At 43.1% G+C, this 20,452-nt stretch overlaps 1 protein-coding gene across 1 annotated transcript in view; it reads left to right on the forward strand.

Moving 5' to 3' along the window:
* The window catches only part of GALNT17 (polypeptide N-acetylgalactosaminyltransferase 17), a 432,156-nt gene that overhangs the window by 166,750 nt on the left and 244,954 nt on the right, over window positions 1-20,452 (forward strand). Inside the window, exon 2 of the mRNA XM_027526765.1 lies at window positions 4,890-5,073. Coding sequence (XP_027382566.1) covers window positions 4,890-5,073 — 184 coding nt within the window. The remainder of the gene's footprint in view (window positions 1-4,889; window positions 5,074-20,452) is intronic.

Below are 20,452 nucleotides of genomic sequence, written 5' to 3' on the forward strand. Positions count from 1 at the left end.
TGACATCACTTTATAATAGATGGCTCCAATTTCAGTCTCCAGATCTCATTTCTACTCATCCATATGCTCAACCATTTGGGGTTTTTTTGTTTTTTTTGGACTTTTTGTTGTGTTGTTCTTAATTGTTGCATTCAAACTATAGTTGCAGCATGTGGGATCTAGTTCCCTAACCAGGAACTGAGCCCAGGCCCCCTGTATTGGAAGCACAGAATCTTAGCCACTGGACCACGAGGAAAGTCCCTCTTAAGAACTTTCTACAGGTCAGGCACTAGGGTGACCACATGCCTGCCCTTAAAGAGAGTATCTAGTTGTGGTACCACGGGAGAAGTCTTCTGTGGGTGTGAGTAAGGTGCTCTATCTGTCAATATCCCAGCCAGAAACAAGTGGCACACCCAGAAGGGGCTGGCTGAAGAGATTTTAGCAAAACATTTACAAAGATTTGGGGAGAGTTAAGGGAAATCAGCAAAGCATGGCCAGTCATGGTGTACGACTCCAGGGCTAGCAACAGAAGAGGAAGCAGTTGCCATGCCAGCGCCTGAAGGGTCCAGAAGAGAGCATGGTTAACAGAACATGGGATTGGCTCTAGCCCTAGGCTAACCGTCAGAGATGCCTGTCTGCACACGACTGTGCCACAGAAGAGCGCAGTCTCCACCAAACCACATCTGGTTGGGATGGAACTGGGGGCCAAACACCCCAACCTCTCTCTCTTCTCGACCATCAGTCTTCTCAAGGTAGCTCCTGGTGGTTAAGCCCAACCCAAAGCCAGAAGTGTAAGGGAACCCTTGATACTGTCTATATAGGTCTTATCTTCTAGGGCATGAAGCAGAGAAACAGGGTGGAGAGAAACACGAAGAATATTCAGTAAAGGTGCTAGGGGATGGGTGACCTCAATTTGTTCTTCTTTCTTCCTCACCTTCAACTTCTTGCCAATACCGTCCCTTGGCTATGCAGTCTTCGGCTACAGTAACTCAGGAGGCAGCACCTAAGGGACAAGAAGGCAATGCCAAGTCCTCTCTAATCTGGTCCCAAGAAGCCACCCCATTCTCTTCCCTCGTTTCCCTCTTTCTTCTTTTTGTCAATTGCGGCTTCTGTGCCTACAAGGTCACATCCATCTGCTGTGGCTACAGTTGCTTCTGGCCAAAAAGCACAAGGCACTTTCAGAAAAGAAAGTTCCTTGGGTGCATGGAGTCATCCCAACTTGCCCTGGTGGCATCTCTTCCCAGCTAAGTAAAGACCAACCTGAGTCTTGTTGATGAACTTGAACTTGTATTTGTTGTTGCCAACCATTTCCGGGGCCTGCTAAGTAAGCACATTAAAATGCCAGTGAACATTTTTGCCGCTTTGTTGAACCTTTCTGGCAGATTCAATTGGGGGGAAAATGGGAGCACATGGACCACAAAATATATAATTTGTAGTTGTCACATTGCACTCTGGAGAATGATCTTTTTTTGAGACTGCTACGTGGGAGCCTTTCATAATGGAAGAAATAATGCCTCAGAAAGGGGAAAAAAAGTCTCACTGGGAGGTTTCATTCCCTAAGTGTCCTTGGTAGGATTAGCCTGCATTCCTAGTCTTAATTCCTATGCCCTTTTGTAATAAATTCCCTCCCTGGCTCCTCTGCCTGCATTGGAAAGGCTGCCTATGGGAGGGTGCTGGGCAAACACAGCTGAAATACATTGTATCTTTTGAGGTGGCATTTAATGACTGGGGAATGGAAGATATCTATTTAGATTGGACAAAAGAGATACTGTATAGCCAAAGAGAGAAAAACGAGTCCACAGATGAAATAAGGAGAAGAACCTGATTTTTTCCATGAAAGCTGTTGAGTTATGTTGGAGGCCAATTCTGTCCCATTGGCCAGCCTCCCTCCTTGACCCTTGGGTTCCATGCTGGCCAGAAATCCACAGAGGACTGAGGTTGTGGCTTTTAAGAAAAGGTGGCAGATATTGGGCAAGGAAAGGGAAACCCAGGATGAGTGAGTGAAAGTGCACGAAACAAGAAGAAAAACCCACAGAGTATCGTCTCTTTTTCATCTTTTAAAATTATGTCATATTCTATACATCATATATATTGGGCTTCCCAGGTGAATTTAGTGGTAAAGAACCTGTCTGTCTGCCATTGCTGTAGACATAAGAGAAGTGGATTTGATCCCTGGGTTGGGATGATCCCGTGGAGGAGGGCATGGCAACCCACTCCAGTATTGTTGCCTGGAGAATTCCATGGACAGAGGAGCCCGGTGGGGTATAGTCCATGGGGCCGCAAAGAGTCGGACATGACTGAGCAGCTAACGCAACAAGGCTCGTGTAAGAGTTCTGACCACATTTAAGGTAGGTAAGCTGAGCTATGATGTTCAGTAGGTTAGATGTTTTAAATGCATTTTTGACCTAGGATATTTTCAATTTATGGTAGATTTATCAGGAGGTAACTCTTTTGTAAATTGAGGAAGATCTGTATTTCATTTTTATTGCTAAATATTATCACATTGTCTGAATATACCACATTTTGTTTTATTCATTTGTCAGGTGATAGACACTTAGCTAGTATGAATAATGCTTCTCTGAACACTTGTGTACAAGTTTTTGTGTGGGCATATCTTTCCATTTTTCTTGGGTATATACCTAAAAATGGAATTGCTGGGTCATATGGTACAACTATACTTCGCATTTTGAAGAACTTCCAAACTGTTTTACAAAGTAAGTGCACCATTTTACATTCCCACTAGCAATGTCCTTTCATGGGTGATTTAAAAATCCAACACAGGTGTCTGTCCTTGACATTTGAAGAGTTTTTGTAGATTTTGGAGCACAGCAAAGGTGATGTTATTGGAATGGTTGGTGCACAATGATGTGGAATGAGAGGTTAAAGACCAGGAAGCAGAAAGTGTTGGAGTAATCCAGTTCTCAGTTGATGGTTCATCTGTTTGGATGGTGACAGGCAGAAAAGATGTCAGGGTTCCTGAGGAACACAGTGGACAGTGGAAAGGATTCTTAGGTAGAAAAATGATGTTCACTTGAGATCAACCCCGAGGTGCCTGCTTAAGCTTTGCTTTTTGATTTTGTTTCACAGAAAATAAATTTGCAGTTTCAGAGGAGTGAGAAAGAGACTACAGGTCTTTCCATTATGGGGTGGTGAGCCGTCATGTGACCAGAGCAGACTTACTGGTCTTTAAGTGGCTTGGGAATGCTTTCCTGGAAGGTCAGCATCCTCCTAGGCTCTGTGGGCTGCCCATCATGAAAGCTGAGGATGCGGTTGACATCTCTGGTCCATGGTCTTCCTACCAGTGGCAGCAGTGGGACTTTTGTGGACAAAGTGTGTGTGTGTGTGTGTGTGTGTGTGTGTGTGTGCGCGCGCGCGCACGTGCATGTGAGCACACCTAAGGGTGGACAGAGTAGCTTGAACATTTGAAACAGTGAAAGAGAATAAGAGCCCTTCACAACAAAAGTTTTCAAGCCAAGAAATAAAACCTCCCGTAACTGTAGGATTTAAAAATTACCCATCAAGCTGTTTATCGTATAAATGGAACAATCGGTATAAAGCTGCCACCATCCCCGGAACCTGCAATTGCTCAGTGAAGCTTGTTACAGAGGCCTCCTACTCTGCTTGGCACGGTTATCACCCTTATGGGCTTTTCTTCTCTGTGATTTATTCTCAAACACTTTTGTATTTCCTTTTGCCATTTAGATGAGATTTAAATAAAACCATTAGGTATAGAATGGTGTCAGACGGTTACACACTTTAAACTCATGATAAAATCAATCAGTATATTATTCTCTGTTCAAATGAAGCAAAAACACCTGCTGTCTGGCAGTTCCTTATTACTGGCTGTTCTTATTCTGCATTGTTACCGGGCATCTCCTGGAGTATCTAGCCTTGTGGTAATTGCTCATGAAGAGAGGAGGTTGGGCAGGATGACAGGCCCTGTTCTGCCCATTTTTGGTCCACATGTGCCTGCTTTTGGCAGTCTCTCCCTTTTATAGACCCCATCCTGGTACCCGATCCACCCTAGCTCCCCAAAAGACGGAGAGGTTCTTCCTGAGCGTGACCAGCCTTAACCCCACACCTCAGAGTTCCTTTGGTGGTGTTGTTCAGTTGCTCAGTCATGTCAGACTCTTTGCAACCCCATGAACTATAGCACACCAGGCTTCCCTCTCCTTCAGTATCTCCTGGAGCTTGCTCAAACTCATGTCCATTGAGTCAGTGATGTCATCCAACCTTCTCATCCTCTCTTACCCCCTTCTTCTCCTGCCCTCAATCTTTCCAATGAGTCAGCTCTTTGCATCAGGTGGCCCAAGTATCGGAGCTTTACCTTCAGCATCTGTCCTTTCAGTGAATATTCAGGGTTGATTTCCTTTAGGATTGACTGGTTTGAGCTCCTTGCTGTCCAGGAGTCTTCTCCACCATCACAGTTCGAAAGTGTTGATGCTTTGGTTTTCAGTCTTCTTTATGGTCCAGCTCTCATATCCGTACATGACTACTGGAAAAACCATAGCTTTGTCTATACGGACCTTTGTCATGCTTTGACCTTCCTCTTAATCTAATTTTTAATTGTTTTTTAGTCTATTCAATTTTTACAGTATTGGTTCTGTTTTTTGGTGTTTTTTTTTTTTTTTGCCCCAAGGCACATGGGATCTTAGGTCCATGACCAGGGATCAAACCCTCGTCCCCTGCAATGGACGGTGAAGTCTTGACCCGTGGTCACCAGGGAAGTCCCCTTCCTCTCAGTTTAAATGTGCTCAGGGCGTATTCCCAATATTGATAAGTTGATGACATAATCTTTTCTGTGACGGGTAATGTTAAAATTTCCACTTAAGCTGTATTTTAGCCTGAATAACATATCCTGGTATGGTGGTTTTCAACTAATTCTTTTTTTCCCCTCTCTCTTTTTCTAGGTTTATCCAAATCCCTTGGGCTCATTGAAGGTTATGGTGGGCGGGGCAAAGGAGGCCTTCCTGCCACCCTTTCCCCTGCTGAAGAAGAGAAAGCCAAGGGACCCCATGAGAAATATGGCTACAATTCCTACCTCAGTGAAAAAATTTCACTGGATCGTTCCATTCCGGATTATCGTCCCACCAAGTAAGTTCTGATTCGGTCGCTCAGAGGAGTTGGCTTTATAGTGTAAATGCGTGTCTATGACATTATCTCCTGCTGTTTGTAACTAGTGGAGAAGCTTTTATCTCATGAGTCTCCTCCGTAATGAATAAAAGAGGCTTCCCAGGTGGCTCAGCGGTAATGAATCTGCCTGCCAATGCAGGAGATGTAGGTACCATCTCTGGGTTGGGAAAATCCCTTGGAGAAAGAAATGGCAACCCCGTCCAGTATCTTACCTGGAAATGCTATGGACAGAGGAGCCTGGCGGGCTAAAGTCCATGGAGTCACAAAGAGTCGGCCACGACTAAGTGCATATACATGCAAACAAAATCAGTAAATAGTGCTATTGATTATGAAAATAAAGATAAGTAAATTTTTTAAATTTTAATACAAATAGTACAGAAACATAATCCAAAAAGTTTTTCAGTGAAAAAAAAAACCATGACCTCATGACCTAGAGGCAGTGACTGGTAAAATCTTAGCATCTTGTCCTTGAGCCTGTTTTTCTATGCAGATTATATTTCTTGTATCCTTTTTTCATGCAACATTATTTCACAAGCATTTTCTGGTGTTATTAGTTATGATCATTGTTTCTATTGTTGTAAATTAAGGTTTTTTTCTAATTTTCTTTATTGTAAATAACACCGAGGAATATCTCCCCTCTCAAGTCTTTATGTACGTTGATTTGATATTTATTTTCATTTAAAAAAATTTCATTTTATTTATTTGTTTTTGGCTGTGCTGGGTCTCCATTACTGCTCTTGGACTTTCTCTGGTTGCAGCCAGCGGGCCTGCTCTTCACTGCGGTACTCAGGCTTCTCATTCTGGTGGCTTCTCTTGTTGTGGAGCAAGGGCTCTCGGCTCCTGGGCTTCAGTAGTTGTGACACATGGGCTTAGTTGCTGGGCAACACGTGGGGTTTTCCCGGACCAGGGATGGAACCTGTGTCGCCTGCATTGGCAGATGGACTCTTACCCACTGCGCCATCAGGGAAGTCCAGACATTTGCTTTCTTAATCCACACTTCTAATGGTATAATCCTTAGATCACATTGTGGAAATACTTTTGGATACACAGAGAGATGTTTTCCTCCAGAAACTTTATAGCAGTTTCTGCTGCTATTAGAATTTTACCTGACCCTTCCCAAACTAGCATGTCAATACTGCTTTTCCTAGCTGGTAGGTGAGAAAGTACATCCTATGATTGTTTCAACGTGTAATTTTTGTGTGAGATTCTTACCTTTGAAACAGTTTTTTTGCCTCTTGGTTGGTTTATGAGAGGTCTTTGTTCTGTTCTCTCAGATTTAAGAATTGCTTGTTTTCTCCTTGGGAAAGAGAGAAGAGAGATTGGTGGGAAAATCACGATGCTGGGGGAAATAATCCCATTTTCTAGTCAGTAGTCCTCCTTGGCTTCTTAAACAGATGCTTCATCTTCTGTTAGATTTGTGGTATCTCTCTTTTTTCATTTAGAGTGTGCCCTTGCTTAGACTAGATTATTTCTTTTTCAAATGGATTTTGTACAAATCAGTTAAGTATCCTGGTTACTGAGAAAAATAGATTCAAGATAAAGAAAATTATCTTAAATGGATTTAAAATTGCAGCATTAGCTGAGAAACCTGTTAAATCTCTCTCTCTGCCTAATAAGCATATCTTCATTTCGAATCACTAGGAGAACATACATCACCCCTGTTGCAAGCTATTTTGTGTTCCTGGACTTTTGCTCTGAAAAACATCTGGCTGTTTTCATTTCCTGGTGCTCTCTGATTAGCCTTTCTTATTTGGACCTTGGCAAATAAACACAGCCGTATTTTTTGTACTCCTTTGAGAATGAAGATGCTTCTAACATGGAGCTTAGTGGAAATGCGTCAGTTGAACAGTATCAGCGAGCACCTATTATGTGCCAGATGGTTTTCCCCACACTGGAGGCAGGGCTTTGGATAAGATGGTCCTTGCCTGCTTACTTCTTGTCTAGGGACGGAGACAGCTGTACAAGTAGATCAGTCCAGCACACTGTGGTCTACGTGGGTGTGTCAGGCCAGAGACATGCACAATATGTACAGGGAAGACCTAGGCAGGCTTCCCACTGGAGATGATATGCGACCTTAATCTTGAAGGTCCATGAAGGATTGGAAAATTATAGAGAGGAGACAGATAAAGACAAGTAAGTAGGGGAACATCAGGAGCAGAATTGGGGATGCAGATGAAAACATGGCTCACCAGGGAGGAATGTAGAGCTCTGCAGTGCTCTTTAGTGTAGCATGGTGGCTTGAATATACCACTTAGATCCGGTGCCTCAAGAAAGTTTACTTAGATATAGTCAAAGACTAGAGTGCATGGCAGCCTATGACGGACAAAAACAGGTTAGGCTCTCATGGCAGGGAAGTTCAGTTCAGTCGCTTAGTCGTGTCTGACTCTTTGTGACCCCATGGACGGCAGCACGCCAGGCCTCCCTGACCATCACCAACTCCCGGAGTTCACCCAAACTCATGTCCATTGAGTTCGTAATGCCATCCAGCCCTCTCATCCTCTGTCATCCCCTTCTCCTCCTGCCCTCAATCTTTCCCAGTATCAGGGTCTTTTCAAATGAGTCAGCTCTTCACATCAGGTGGCCAAAGTATTGGAGTTTCAGCTTCAATATCAGTCCTTCCAATGAACGCCCAGGACTGATCTCCTTTAGGATGGACTGGTTGGATCTCCTTGCAGTCCAAGGGACTCTCAAGAGTCTTCTCCAACACCACACTTCAAAAGCATCAATTCTTCTGCACTCAGCTTTCTTTACAGTCCAACTCTCACATCCATACATGACCACTGGAAAAACCATAGCCTTGACTGGATGGACCTTTGTTGGCAAAGTAATGTCTCTGCTTTTTAATATGCTGTCTAGGTTGGTCATAACTTTCCTTCCAAGGAGTAGTGAAGTGAAAGTGAAGTCACTCAGTTGTGTCTGACTCTTTGCGACCCCATGAACTGGGGCCTACCAGGTTCTTCCGTCTATGGGATTTTCCAGGCAAGAGTGTAGGAGTGGGTTGCCATTGCCTTCTCCAGGGTATCTTCCCGACCCAGGGTTTGAACCCGAGTCTCTGGCATTGTAGGCAGATGCTTTACCATCTGAGCCACCAGGGAAGTCCAAGGAGTAAGCACTTTTTAATTTCATAGCTGCAGTCACCTCTGCAGTGATTTGGAAGCCCCAAAAAATAAAGTTTCTCACTGTTTCCCCATCTATTTCCCATGAAGTGATGAGACCAGATGCTGTGATCTTAGTTTTCTGAATGTTGAGCTTTAAGCCAACGTTTTCACTCTCCTCTTTCACTTTCATCAAGAGGCTCTTTAATTCTTCTTCACTCTCTGCCATAAGGGTGGTATCATCTCATATCTGAGATTATTGATATTTCTTCTGGCAATCTGGATTCCAGCTTGTGCTTCAAAAAGCAAGAGAGTTCCAGAAAAACATCTGTTTCTGCTTTGTTGACTATGCCAAAGCCTTTGACTGTGTGGATCACAATAAACTGTGGAAAATTCTGAAAGAGATGGGTACACCAGACCACCTAACATTCCTGTTGAGAAATCTGTATGCAGGTCAGGAAGCAACAGTTAGAACTGGATATGGAACAACAGAGTGGTTCGAAATAGGAAAAGGAGTACATCAAAGCTGTATATTGTCACCCTGCTTATTTAACTTCTATGCAGAGTACATCATGAGAAATGCTGGGCTGGCAGGGAAGAAACACCCACAAAGATTTGGAAGATGGAAAGAGGGTGAATGAATGGTAACTGACAGAGCAAACTGAGTGAGGCTGAGACCCATCCTTCTAGTATTTGGGGAAGCAGTGGGGAGGGCAGAAGAATGTAGCCTGGTCACACCTCAGAAACCAGAGACTTAGGAAATGGAGGTTCTGGGTCCTTCTGATGACTGAAGAGAGATTTGAATAGAAGGATTACAGCTATATCCCCAGATCCTTTCCTCAGCTTTACACAGCCAGAGACTGCCCTTTGCTATCTGGTGGAATATGGGAAGTTTATTCTCTGGAGAAGATGAACGGTGGGCTTTAGTTCATAAGATGACAGAGGATGCAGGTCAAGAAGCAACAGTTAGAACCGGATATGGAAAAACAGACTGATTCCAAATTGGGAAGGGAGTACGTCAAGGCTGTATATTGTCACCCTGCTTATTTAACTTATATGCAGAGTACATCATGCGAAATGCTGGGCTGGATGAAGCACAAGCTGGAATCAAGATTGCCAGGAGAAATATCAATAATCTCAGATATGCAGATGACACCACCCTTATGGCAGAAAGGAAAGAGGAACAAAAGACCCTGTTGATGAAAGTGAAAGAGGAGAGTGACAAAGTTGGCTTAAAATTCAACATTCAGAAAACGAAGATCATGGCATCTGGTCCCATCACTTCATGGCAAATAGATGGGGAAACAATGGAAACAGTGAGAGACTTTATTTTTGGGGGCTCCAAAATCAATGCAGTTGGTGACTGCAGCCTTGAAATTAAAAGACGTGTGCTCCTTGGAAGAAGAGCTATGACCAACCTAGACAGCATATTAAAAGACAGAGACATTACTTTGCCATCACAGGTCCATCTAGTCAAAGCTATTGTTTTTCCAGTAGTCTTGTATGGATATGAGAGTTGGATTATAAAGAAAGCTGAGCGCAGAAGAATTGATGCTTTTGAAGTGTGGTGTTGGAGAAGACTCTTGAGAGTCCCTTGGACTGCAAGGAGATCCAACCAGTCCATCCTAAAGGAAATCAATCAGTCCTGGGTGTTCATTGGAAGGACCGATGTTGAAGCTGAAACTCCAGTACTTTGGCCATCTGATGCAAAGATCCAACTCATTGGAAAAGACCCTGATGCTGGGAACGATTGAGGGCAGGAGGAGAAGGGGACAACAGAGGATGAGGTAGTTGGATGGCATCACTGACTCGATGGGACATGAGTTTGAGGAAGCTCTGGGAGTTGGTGATGGACAGGGAAGCCTGGTGTGCTGCAGTCCATGGGGTTGCAAAGTGTCAGACATGACTGAGCGACTGAACTGAACTGATGACGAGGATAGGGCTGTATACTACGTGGGGATGGATACCCTTGGCATCATTACCTCTGCAAGTATTTACAATCCTGGAGCCTGGTGGGCTGCTGTCTACGGGGTTGCACAGAGTCAGACAGGACTGAAGTGACTTAGCAGCAGGAGCAGCAGTCAAGAGTTAGAAGAAGCCACTCTGAGGAAGAAGCCATCCAACCTAAGAAAAAGGCCAGTAGATCCGATAGTTCCCTTCCATCCCCAAAATATCTGGGTTCTGCTCATTAAACATTAGTAAGGCTCCATCCATCTACCTAGACCTGTCTTACTCTAAAATCAGAAAGGACAACCAGGATCTGTAGACATTTCAGGAGAATATTATATAAGACCCTGATGACAACAGCTGGGATAGAAAAGGCATTTGGAGGAAAGAGACTAATAACAAACTTTAAAACTATAATTAATGTCTTAATTCATGAAGTGTTTTATTTTATTCACAAAACAAAATTCAAGTCCTATGTTCAAGTAATAATCAGAGAAAAATAGAGATCTTGGAAGTTAAAAATAAGATAGAAATAAATAGTTCAACGAAAGGTTAGGTAAATAAATTATTGTGGTAATATAAATTATTGTAGTGATCCCATCACAGTTTATACAGATATTGAATAAATATGTTTAACACCTGAAACCAATACAATGTTAGTCAGCATGCTGTACATTGCATCCTTATGACTTGCTTGTATTATAAGTGGAGTTTGTACTTCTTGACTCTCTTCATCCGTCACTACCCACGTCCCACCTCACCTCTGGCAACTATGATCTGTTCTTTAGTTTGTAAAGAGCCTGCATACAAGTGAGATCTTACAGCATTTCTCTGTCTGACCCACTTCACTTAGCATAATGCCCTTAAAGTCTATTTATATCATTGCAATTGAGATTTCATTCTTTTTATGGCTGAATAATGTGTATATATATGTATCACATTTTCTTTATCCATTCATGGACACTTTGTTTCCATATTGTGGCTTTTGTAAATAATGCTTCAGTGAATGTAGGGAGGGCAGATAGATTTTTTGAATTAGTGGGGGTTTTTTAATGTATAAATACCCAGAAATGGAATTGCTAGATCATATGGTAGTTCTGTTTTTCATTTTTTGAGGAAATTCCACACTGCTTTCTGTAGTGGCTATACCAATGTTCACATCTAGCAACAGTGCACAAGGGTTCCCTTCTCTCCACATCCTCACCAACACTTGTTATTTCTAGTTCTTTTGTTGTTGTTGTTAATTGCCACCCTATAATACCAGGTGTGATATCTCATTGTAGTATAAGCAAATTAAATCTTCATGGTCGGAAACAGAAAGTCAATTGAAAATGTCTAAAATTTAAACATCTGGAAATAGTAGCATAATGATTGCTATTTAGAAACATTGAGATTACAGAAATGCGATGAGACTGTGTACATCTTGTTTTAATAAAATAAAAGTTTAGGGACTTGCCTAGCAGTCCAGTGGTTAAGACTGCCTTCCAATGCAGGGGTCGTGGTTTCTATCCCTGGTAGGGGAGCTAGGATCCCACATGCCTCATGGCCAAAAAACCAAAACATAAAAAGAAACAATATTGTAACAAATTCATTAGAGACTTTAAAAATGGTCCGCATCAAAAAAAAATCTTAAAATAATTTTTTTATAAATAAAAGTTTAATGAAGCAATAAATGTAAATCTATACCAAAATATTAAGGGCAAGATTAGGAAGGGTGAAAGTATGACAGAAGAAAGAGAAGAACTGCGTTGAAGGACATGACCACCTCTGCCTTTTTAGAACCTGGGGAGGTATACGGAGGATGAATTTGAAGGTGAAATTAAAGAGGAACTTGAGAGCTTGCCCACATGCCGTATGTGGCGACCAGAGGTAGCATTATAAATTCTGGGCTCCACAGTCAAAGACACCGAATTAACCTTGGTTAATTGCAAATTAATCCTTGCCATCAAATGGTGGCAAACGGCTTGCCTGTAGAAGCTGCTCCTCTGATATTTGAGCCCAGGGCATATGAGGGGAGACAGCTATCTGGAGCCAGAGTAGTTCCCTTCCTCCCCCTGCAGCCCAGGCCCTGGAGAAATTGTGCCCCCACGGGCGAGACCTTCGTGGTGACACACCCCAAAAGCTCTCTGAGGTTTAGAGAATTTAAATGGGCTAACTTCATTGCATTTTTATACAGAACCTCAAGTTGCTTTAATTCTTATTGTTTTATTCTACTACTGTCGACAGAATTGTTTTTCTCATAAATATGAATGAACTGGGGGTAATCTTGGGATTAACCATTTGTGTGTCATATTTCATGCAAATGGTTTCCAAAATGTGTTTTATTTTAATTCCATGATTGTTTTCTTCCCCTGGACAAATATTTTAAATTTGTATGAACCCCCAACTGCCAGTCTTTCCATTTTCATTTCCTTCAGTGCTTTAAAGGAGAGAAGGATCTCATCTCTCAGAATACGGATAAACATTCTGCTTTGTATTGTGTTCCTTTTCCATGACTCTTACGTTTTGCTCCTCCATCCATCTAGAGTTTATTTTCGATTATGGTATGAGGTATGTACCTTTTGTTTCAAATGTCTGTCCCTTATTCTTTCAAAATGATTTTGGAAATAACTTTCTCTTATTTGGAGCTGTTCAATGGAATATATTTTGTACTTTTTTATACACAAGTGGGCTTGTTTTCTAGGCTCCGTGCTATTTCCTATTTTTTTTCCATTTTCTTTTCTTTTATTTGTTTTTTTTTTTTTTTTTAAATCATTGAAAATGACTTTTGACGCAAGTCCCCAGTCTGCCCGAGTTAAAGGCATGATGAGGAACAGGGCACAGCTCGGCCCCCTGGGGAGTCAAAGTGGGTGGGGCAGTCAGGTGGTGTTTTGCAGTCCTGTGAGTTGTTTTCAGAGGACCTGAGACCCCAAGGAAAGGTAAGGAAGTGCCCGTTTCTGGGAGAGTCAGACGGCAGTGAAGAGATGACCTTGATCTTAATGGTGGGCAGGGGTTCTCCTCTCTAGAGAAGACAGAACATTGGAGAGAGTGAGCAGCACATGCAGGAGAACTGGGGAAGTTCTTAATTTGGGGGCTGGGGAAACAGCACAGAAACTTTGGGCTGAGTGATAGAATCTCCAGAGTGAATCATGGAAGAGGCTGGAGAGGAAGGAGGAAGCAGATTGTGGAGCATGTTATATGCCAAACCTGCCTTGGGTAGGAACTTTCATCCTTGTCATTGGATGCCAATGAAGAACTTGGGGCAAGATGGTATTATTGTGATGTGTGTGCTCAGTCATGTCCAACTCTTTGCGACCCCATAGACTGTAGCCCACCAGGCTCCTCTGTTCATAGGATTTTCCAGGCAGGAATACTGGAGTCCGTTGCCATTTCCTCCTCCAGGGGATCTTTCTGACCCAGGGATCGAACCAGCATCTCCTGTATCTCCTGCATTTCAGGCAGATTCTTTACCGCTTGATCCATTGGGAAAGCCCATTGTCGTGATTTTTTTTCTTTAAAAATAATACTTAAGTGTGGCAAGAATGTGAGAAAGGTTAGAGGAGTTGGAAGCTGGGAGCAGGATGGCTAAATAAAATCTCTTCTTTTCCCACTCAATACCTGGTGAATGCCAACTCTTTGCTAGGCATTGCCAGACAGAAGAGAAAGACTTTGGATAATATGGTGAGTGTTTTTAAGAGTCCCATTCCTTGCCATCAAAGAAGTGATTTTCTGTAACAAACTGGGGACAGACGGGATGGAGTGGAAGTTCCAGAAAAATTTTTAAGAATCAGCAAGATGAGTCAGTTAATTGGATAGAGGGGATGAGGGTGCAATCAGAAGTTTCTAGCTTGGGAGACAGTGGAAGTGATTTCATTAAGCGAGAGAGAGAATCCTGCAGAGAGGTTATGTTTTGCAGAGACGCAGTGGAGGGGAGAGCAATGCTGCTTGTCCAGGGGTCCCCGTAGTTAGGGCTTTCTTGAGGGAACCATGAGATGAATATGTCCAGCTTGGCTTTATTCATCATTTGACTGTGTGTGTGCAAGTAAGGAGATGATGTTTGCAACACCAGAAGCCAGACAAGGCTTTATTAATCCCCACTCCATTCCCTTGCCAGCATATCCCATTCTATATCATATCATGACATATTAATTATCCACTTGCCCACTTATCTCATAATATGGGGGAGGGGTCAACCAGCAGCACAAAAATCTGTCTGAGTTTATTAAAGCCACAGCTGAAATCCCTGCCTACATTTTATGGCTTGTTTCTTCCTCCCAGACCGTGTAGGTAATTTACAGGCAGTTTCTACTGCTGTTATCTTCAATTTCTCCTTTGGCCTCCTGCTTATAAATCCCGATGTCAAGTTTCTTTGGAATTCATTTTGCTTCACTCACAAAGTCTCCTCTTTCCTTTATTGTCACCATTTGAAGCCGTTATAGGCCACCAATGTGTGTTTTGGACATATACAGCATGAGATGTCTGTGGACTATCTTCAAGTCATGTCTGTCAGACAACTGTATGGGTCTGAGGGTCAGGAAGGATGCTGTGGCCCAACCACGGAGATTTTGAATCATCCAGGTCCAGTGGGTATTTTAGGCTGAGTTTGTGTGTGTATGTGAGTTGTAGTGTTATCATTTAGTGGAATGCATCCACTCACTGTTCAAGACCCAACTCAGGTTGTCCATTTCCTGTGAAAAGGACACATTTGATAATTACAGCTGTGATTGGTTTTTTTTCCCCCAATTATTCCTCTGAGGATACATATCCTACATCCCATATGCTGGTCTTCAGATAGACTGAAAACACCTTTAAAAGCTCAAGAATCTTAAGTTAAACTTTTCTGTTTCATAAACGTGGGCACAGAGGGTAGTCGTCCAATAGATGCTTGTTGCTTGAAATAATAAGTAGTTGCCTGCTTAAGAATGTCTTTGAATCACTAACCACAATAATTATTCCCTTTTATTGACTGCCTTTTATGTTTTTGTCACTGTGCTGCATGTTTTATTGATCTTGTTTGAATTTAACCACTTGCCGAAGTAGCTGTGACCATGTCTGTTTTATAAATGAGGGAAGGGACACTGGGGCAGTGAACCAGCCTGCACGAGGCCACACAGCCTGACCGTGCTGGAGCCTGATTCAGACCCTGCTGAGTGGATGTCTTCAGGACCTGTGCACATATGCCCACACAGGGTTGCCTCTGCTTACCCATCCATATCCGTGTGATGGAACTTTTCTGCTCCATGCTGGTATACACTAGAAGAAAAAGAATCCCGTGTCTTAGAGATGGGACTATTCCTTCAGGGAAGTGCGTGTGCGTCATACATGCACACCTATGTGTTTATGTGTATGTGTGTGTGTGCATGCGTGTGTTGTGTGTGTTCACCTCCTCCATTTTCTTTGCCTGTTTCCTGTTTACCACTTTCATCTCTACCCAAATTCCACTACCAAAGGGGCTGTATCTTGAATCTGATTAACTGTTGCCTGTTAAGACCTCCTGGTGCTGTGCTGTGCTTAGTTTGACTCTTTGCGACCCCATGGACTGTAGCCCACCAGGCTCCTCTGTCCATGGGGATTCTCCAGGCAAGAATACTGGAGTGGATAACCTATCACTTCTCCAGGGGATCTTCCCAACTCAGGAATTGAACCAGGGTCTCCTGCTTTGCAGGAAGATTCTTTACCAGCTGAGCTACCAGGGAAGCCCAAAACCTCCTGGTATATACATTAATATAGTTGAAATCCTCTCTAAGGGATATGGAATTTTGAGGGGGTAAAATTCAGGAAAAATAACTATTGTAATGTTATTAGGTTCAGAAAGTGTCTCACCAGAGAGTTAATTTCACCTACAGGTATAACCAGGACAAGCTTCTTTGGCTAGAGCTGGTTCTTACCTAGTTTGGAGGGTGGGAGAGTAAAGAGAAATCTGAATGGGATGGGGGGTACCCTCCTTTTCAGTACTCGAGGGTGGTAATTCCTGAAATATTTATTACTGAAGTTTGTCCCATTTTCATGAGTTCCCCAGGTCCGAAGAGTGTGTCTGAGTCACTTAAAAACATTTAATGAGTGTTTTTTCATGGAGATCAAGAGCACAGACTTGGAAACATGACTGAGTCTAATCCCTGCTTTGTGTCTTAAAAGCTCTGTGACCTTGGGCAAGTTGTTTAACCTTTCTGTGCCTCTGTTTCCTCATATGTGAAATGCTGATATTGACTTCATAATCAATCATTATATATGACCTGCAGAGACTAATATACCAGGCATTACTTTGGGACCTTCTCATGAATTAACGATATCTGATCAATAAGTATTAGTTGTGATTATTTTTTAAAAGCTCCTTTACCTTACATATCCCTTATCCTTAAAATACCATGAAGATTTAATGACAGAATCTTTAGGAAAGTGGGGCTTCCCTTGTGGCTCAGCTGGTAGAGTATCCTTCTTCAGTACAGGAGACCTGGGTTTGATCCCTGGGTTGGAAAAATCCCCTGGAGAAGGGAAATTGGAGAATTCCACGGACTGTATAGTCCATGGGATTGCAAAGAGTTGGACACGACTAGGAGACTTTCACTTTCTTTAGGAAAGTATCTACCCAAATGAAATGTGGGTACAACTGTGCCCCTCACTCCAATATGGAAAACACGAGTCTACAGTGATGGCTATTCTCTTGTCCCCACGTCAGCATGGAATTCCAAGGCACCTGGCCTGAGACAGGCGTCAGGCTGTGGTGGGCACCTGGGAAAGAATGTTTGCTTCCTAAGGTTCTTCCAGGGCCGATTGGGAGGCTTAGCTTTGAGATTCACCGTGGCTTCCCTATTGAGGAAGGCCAATTAAGTTAACCTTAAAAATGCATTCCAGTATACATTAGGGATATGGGCTTCCCTGGTGGCTCAGAGGTTAAAGCGTCTGCCTGCAATGCAGGAGACCTGGGTTCAATCCCTGGGTCAGGAATATCCCCTGGAGAAGGAAATGGCAACCCACTCCAGTACTCTTGCCTGGAAAATCTCATGGACAGAGAAGCCTGGTAGACTACGGTTCATGGGATCGCAGAGTCGGACACGACTGAGCGACTTCACTCACATACATTAGGGGCAGACAAATACTGTTGATTCCCCTTATACAAAGTAGTTAGAATAGTCAAATCCATAGTCAGAAAGTACATGGGTAGATGTCAGGGGCCATAAGTAGGGGGGTGACGGGGTGGGGGTTGGCTTGTTGCTGTTGTTCAGTTGCTAAGTTGTGCCCAACTCTTTGCGACCCCATGGACTGCAGCACACCAGGTTTCCCCATCCTTCACTATCTCGCAGAGTCTTCTCAAACTCACGTCTGTTGAGTCGATGATGCCATTCAACCATCTCATCCTCTGTTGCCCGCTTCTCCTCCTGCCCTCAGTCTTTCTCAGCATCAGGATCTTTTCCAGTGAGTCAGCTTTTTGCATTAGATGGACAGAGTTTCAGTTTAGGAAGGGGAAAAATTCAGGAGATAGATGATAGAGTTACACAACAACATCAATGTACTTAGTGCCACTGAACTGTACAGTTAAATATGGTAAAAGTAGTATGTTTCATATTATGTATGAAATAAAATTTAAAAAAATTTAATAAAAATTATTTTAATGTTTTTTACACAATAAAAAAAATTTTTTTTTTAATAGGAAGGCTAGTGGAGTGGAGGGCAGTTGCCTCCTGCCTCCATTTAGCCGTCATCCATAGTGATCAAACCAAAAGCACAGTGTAGTGTCTGATGTTACTTTTTCACAAGTTGAAATGCTTATTTTTTTCCCAGATATGAAAATCTTCTATTCAATGAAAAGGATTGAATATTAAAAAAAAAAAAAAAGTACACGTGTTAAAGTGTTTCACAAAGGGAGGTCTTTGAAACTTGTTCAAAATGTAGGTTGCTGGGCCCTATGGAGTTCCTGGGCTGAAGTCCTGGCTGCTTTCTGTGAATTAATTCCCTCTGTTGAGACCCTCTGAGATGATAAGGAGAGTTTTGAAAGAGCGGGCATTGTTTACCTGTGGCCTTCACTGCAGAAAGCCTGTATTCTTGGTGAAGTTTTGATTTTTTGAGACTTTCTGTGAAGCTGCTCCAATATGGAGTTTGACTGAGTCTCAGAAGTCGACTGTAGGTGAAGGGGGAAGGGTGGGGGTAGGGAATGCAGCTGGGAGAGGGCTCCCCTGCTCCAGGTTGGGGTGGGGTCTGGGTGGCACAAAGATCACCCTTTGCTGCCAGCACCACCTGCTCCTGTCTCAGTACTTGAAACTGTTGTAGTCAAGGGGCAGATTAGTCCATTGTCAACATTTCCTGCCCGTTACACAAAGATGGGAATCTCAGAATAACTATGATGATTCAGACAGGGGTCTGGACTGTTCTTGGGGTAAACATATCAGAAACTTCAAGAGGGAGATGTAGAAGCTTGGAGAGGGCCTGCATCCCACCTTGGTTCCCGGTCTCCCTACAAGGGAAGATTCTCAACCTTCACTGGGCATTGACATCACCTGGGTGTGTTTAACTCTGGGAACCCAGACTCCACCCCAGAGTGTGTACATGAATTCAGAACCCACGGATTCAGAGCACTATTGTAATTAAATCAGAATCCCTGGGAGTGGGGGCTCAAACATCAGTATTAATTTCTATTTTCATGCTTTTAATTTTTTTTTCAGCTTCACTGGGTCTTTGTTGTGGCATGCGGGCTTCTCTAGTTGCAGCGCTCAGGCTTAGTTGCCCTGAGGCTTGTGGGATCTTAGTTCCGCAACCAGGGATAGAACCTGAGCTCCCTGCATTCAAAGGTGGATTCTCAACCACTGGACTGTCAGGGAAGCACCTCCCTTAATTTCTTGTTCATAGGCTCTCCAGGTAGCTTCTGAGTACTTTATGTGAGGATTGACACAGAAGAATTGTAGAATAGCTCACCTCGTGTCATTCTGAGAAATTTCCATAGCGCCTGTTACTGGGGACTCTAGGCTTGAAACCCACAACCTGTATGTTTCTAGGGGGTTTCCCTGTCTGCTTAGTCCCGTATTCTTGCCCTGTGTTCACATTCTTCCACTGTGTCCCATATCCTTGCAGTGTACCCTGAGATAAAATGACCTCAGGCAGCAGACACACACACACACACACACACACCCTGTAAGAAAGCCCACTCTCAGGAAGCACACACACACAGTGTCTCAAAACATGGAGAACCACATTCTTTGCACTGGAATCACCAAGGCTGCTGCTGGCAGATTTAAAGCGTCATCTTGGCCCAGCTACAGAGCTGGTAGACTGGGAAATCTGCATTGTTTCACAGGCTCCCTGAATGATTCTTATTTTTAACTTGGGAGGATCTTGGGCTCTGCCATTTTCTGAGATTCTGTAGCGGCAGATGGAAGAGGAAATGCGGGTTGGAACAGGGTAAAGATTCCCATGCTTGAGATGTTCCTGTCCTTCGTTGGTTTATCTTGTGTCCCATCCTTCTATATGGCTTCTTCCTTTCCATCCCATATCCTTGAGTGCGTCTGTTTATTTAGTGAATGAAAATGAATAGAAACTGACCTCATTTTGAATGACTTTCCTTTTATAATTTCATTATACCCCATAAAATGGTTGAAACTCTCTGGGGGTGTTTCAAATGCAGAGATTTAGAGTAGAAAGATAAATATCAGCATTACGAGGAGTGTCATTAATATGATGGGGATCAAGGACTCAGCTAATTTCCAGGAAAAGATTCTAATGTCTCCTGAAGATAGGGCCAGCCTGGCTGCCCCCAAGTTTATGAATTGGCAAAGTTAATTTAATTTTTTATTGGGAATCTGAAAAGATTCTCGTCTAAATGCCTTAAAGTGAGGCTGCAGAAAGAGTCCCCTTTATTTCTCTGTTCTAGAGAGCTTTCTGGACAAGTTTCAATTTCTTGCATGGGAATCTTGCAATCAGTGGGTAGAAACCAACGTGAACCTTGTCCAGTCTACATAAATGGATCTGCTCTGTGGTCTGTTTACAACCAGTAGGGTCATTGAATTCCAGGTTCTCTTTCCCCAGATGTAGATGTGACTATGGAAAATGGAATTCTCATAAATGAACTTAGAGCCTTGAATCAAACCAGTGTTGGGATTTCCAGCAGTGGTGGTTCTTGCTTCTGTGGCCCTCTGAGTACTTTATGTGAGGACTGACGCAGGAAAACTGTAGGAGAACAGCTCACCTCGTGTCATTCTGAGAAATTCCCGTAACGCCTGTTACCGGGGACTCTAGACTTGAAACCTACAGCCTGTATGTTTCCAGAGGGGTTTTCCTATCTGCTTAGTCCCACTTTGCCCCATACTCTTGCAGTGTAATCTGAGATAAAA

This window comes from Bos indicus x Bos taurus, chromosome 25 (assembly GCF_003369695.1).
Source record: "Bos indicus x Bos taurus breed Angus x Brahman F1 hybrid chromosome 25, Bos_hybrid_MaternalHap_v2.0, whole genome shotgun sequence".
Lineage (NCBI taxonomy): Eukaryota > Metazoa > Chordata > Mammalia > Artiodactyla > Bovidae > Bos > Bos indicus x Bos taurus.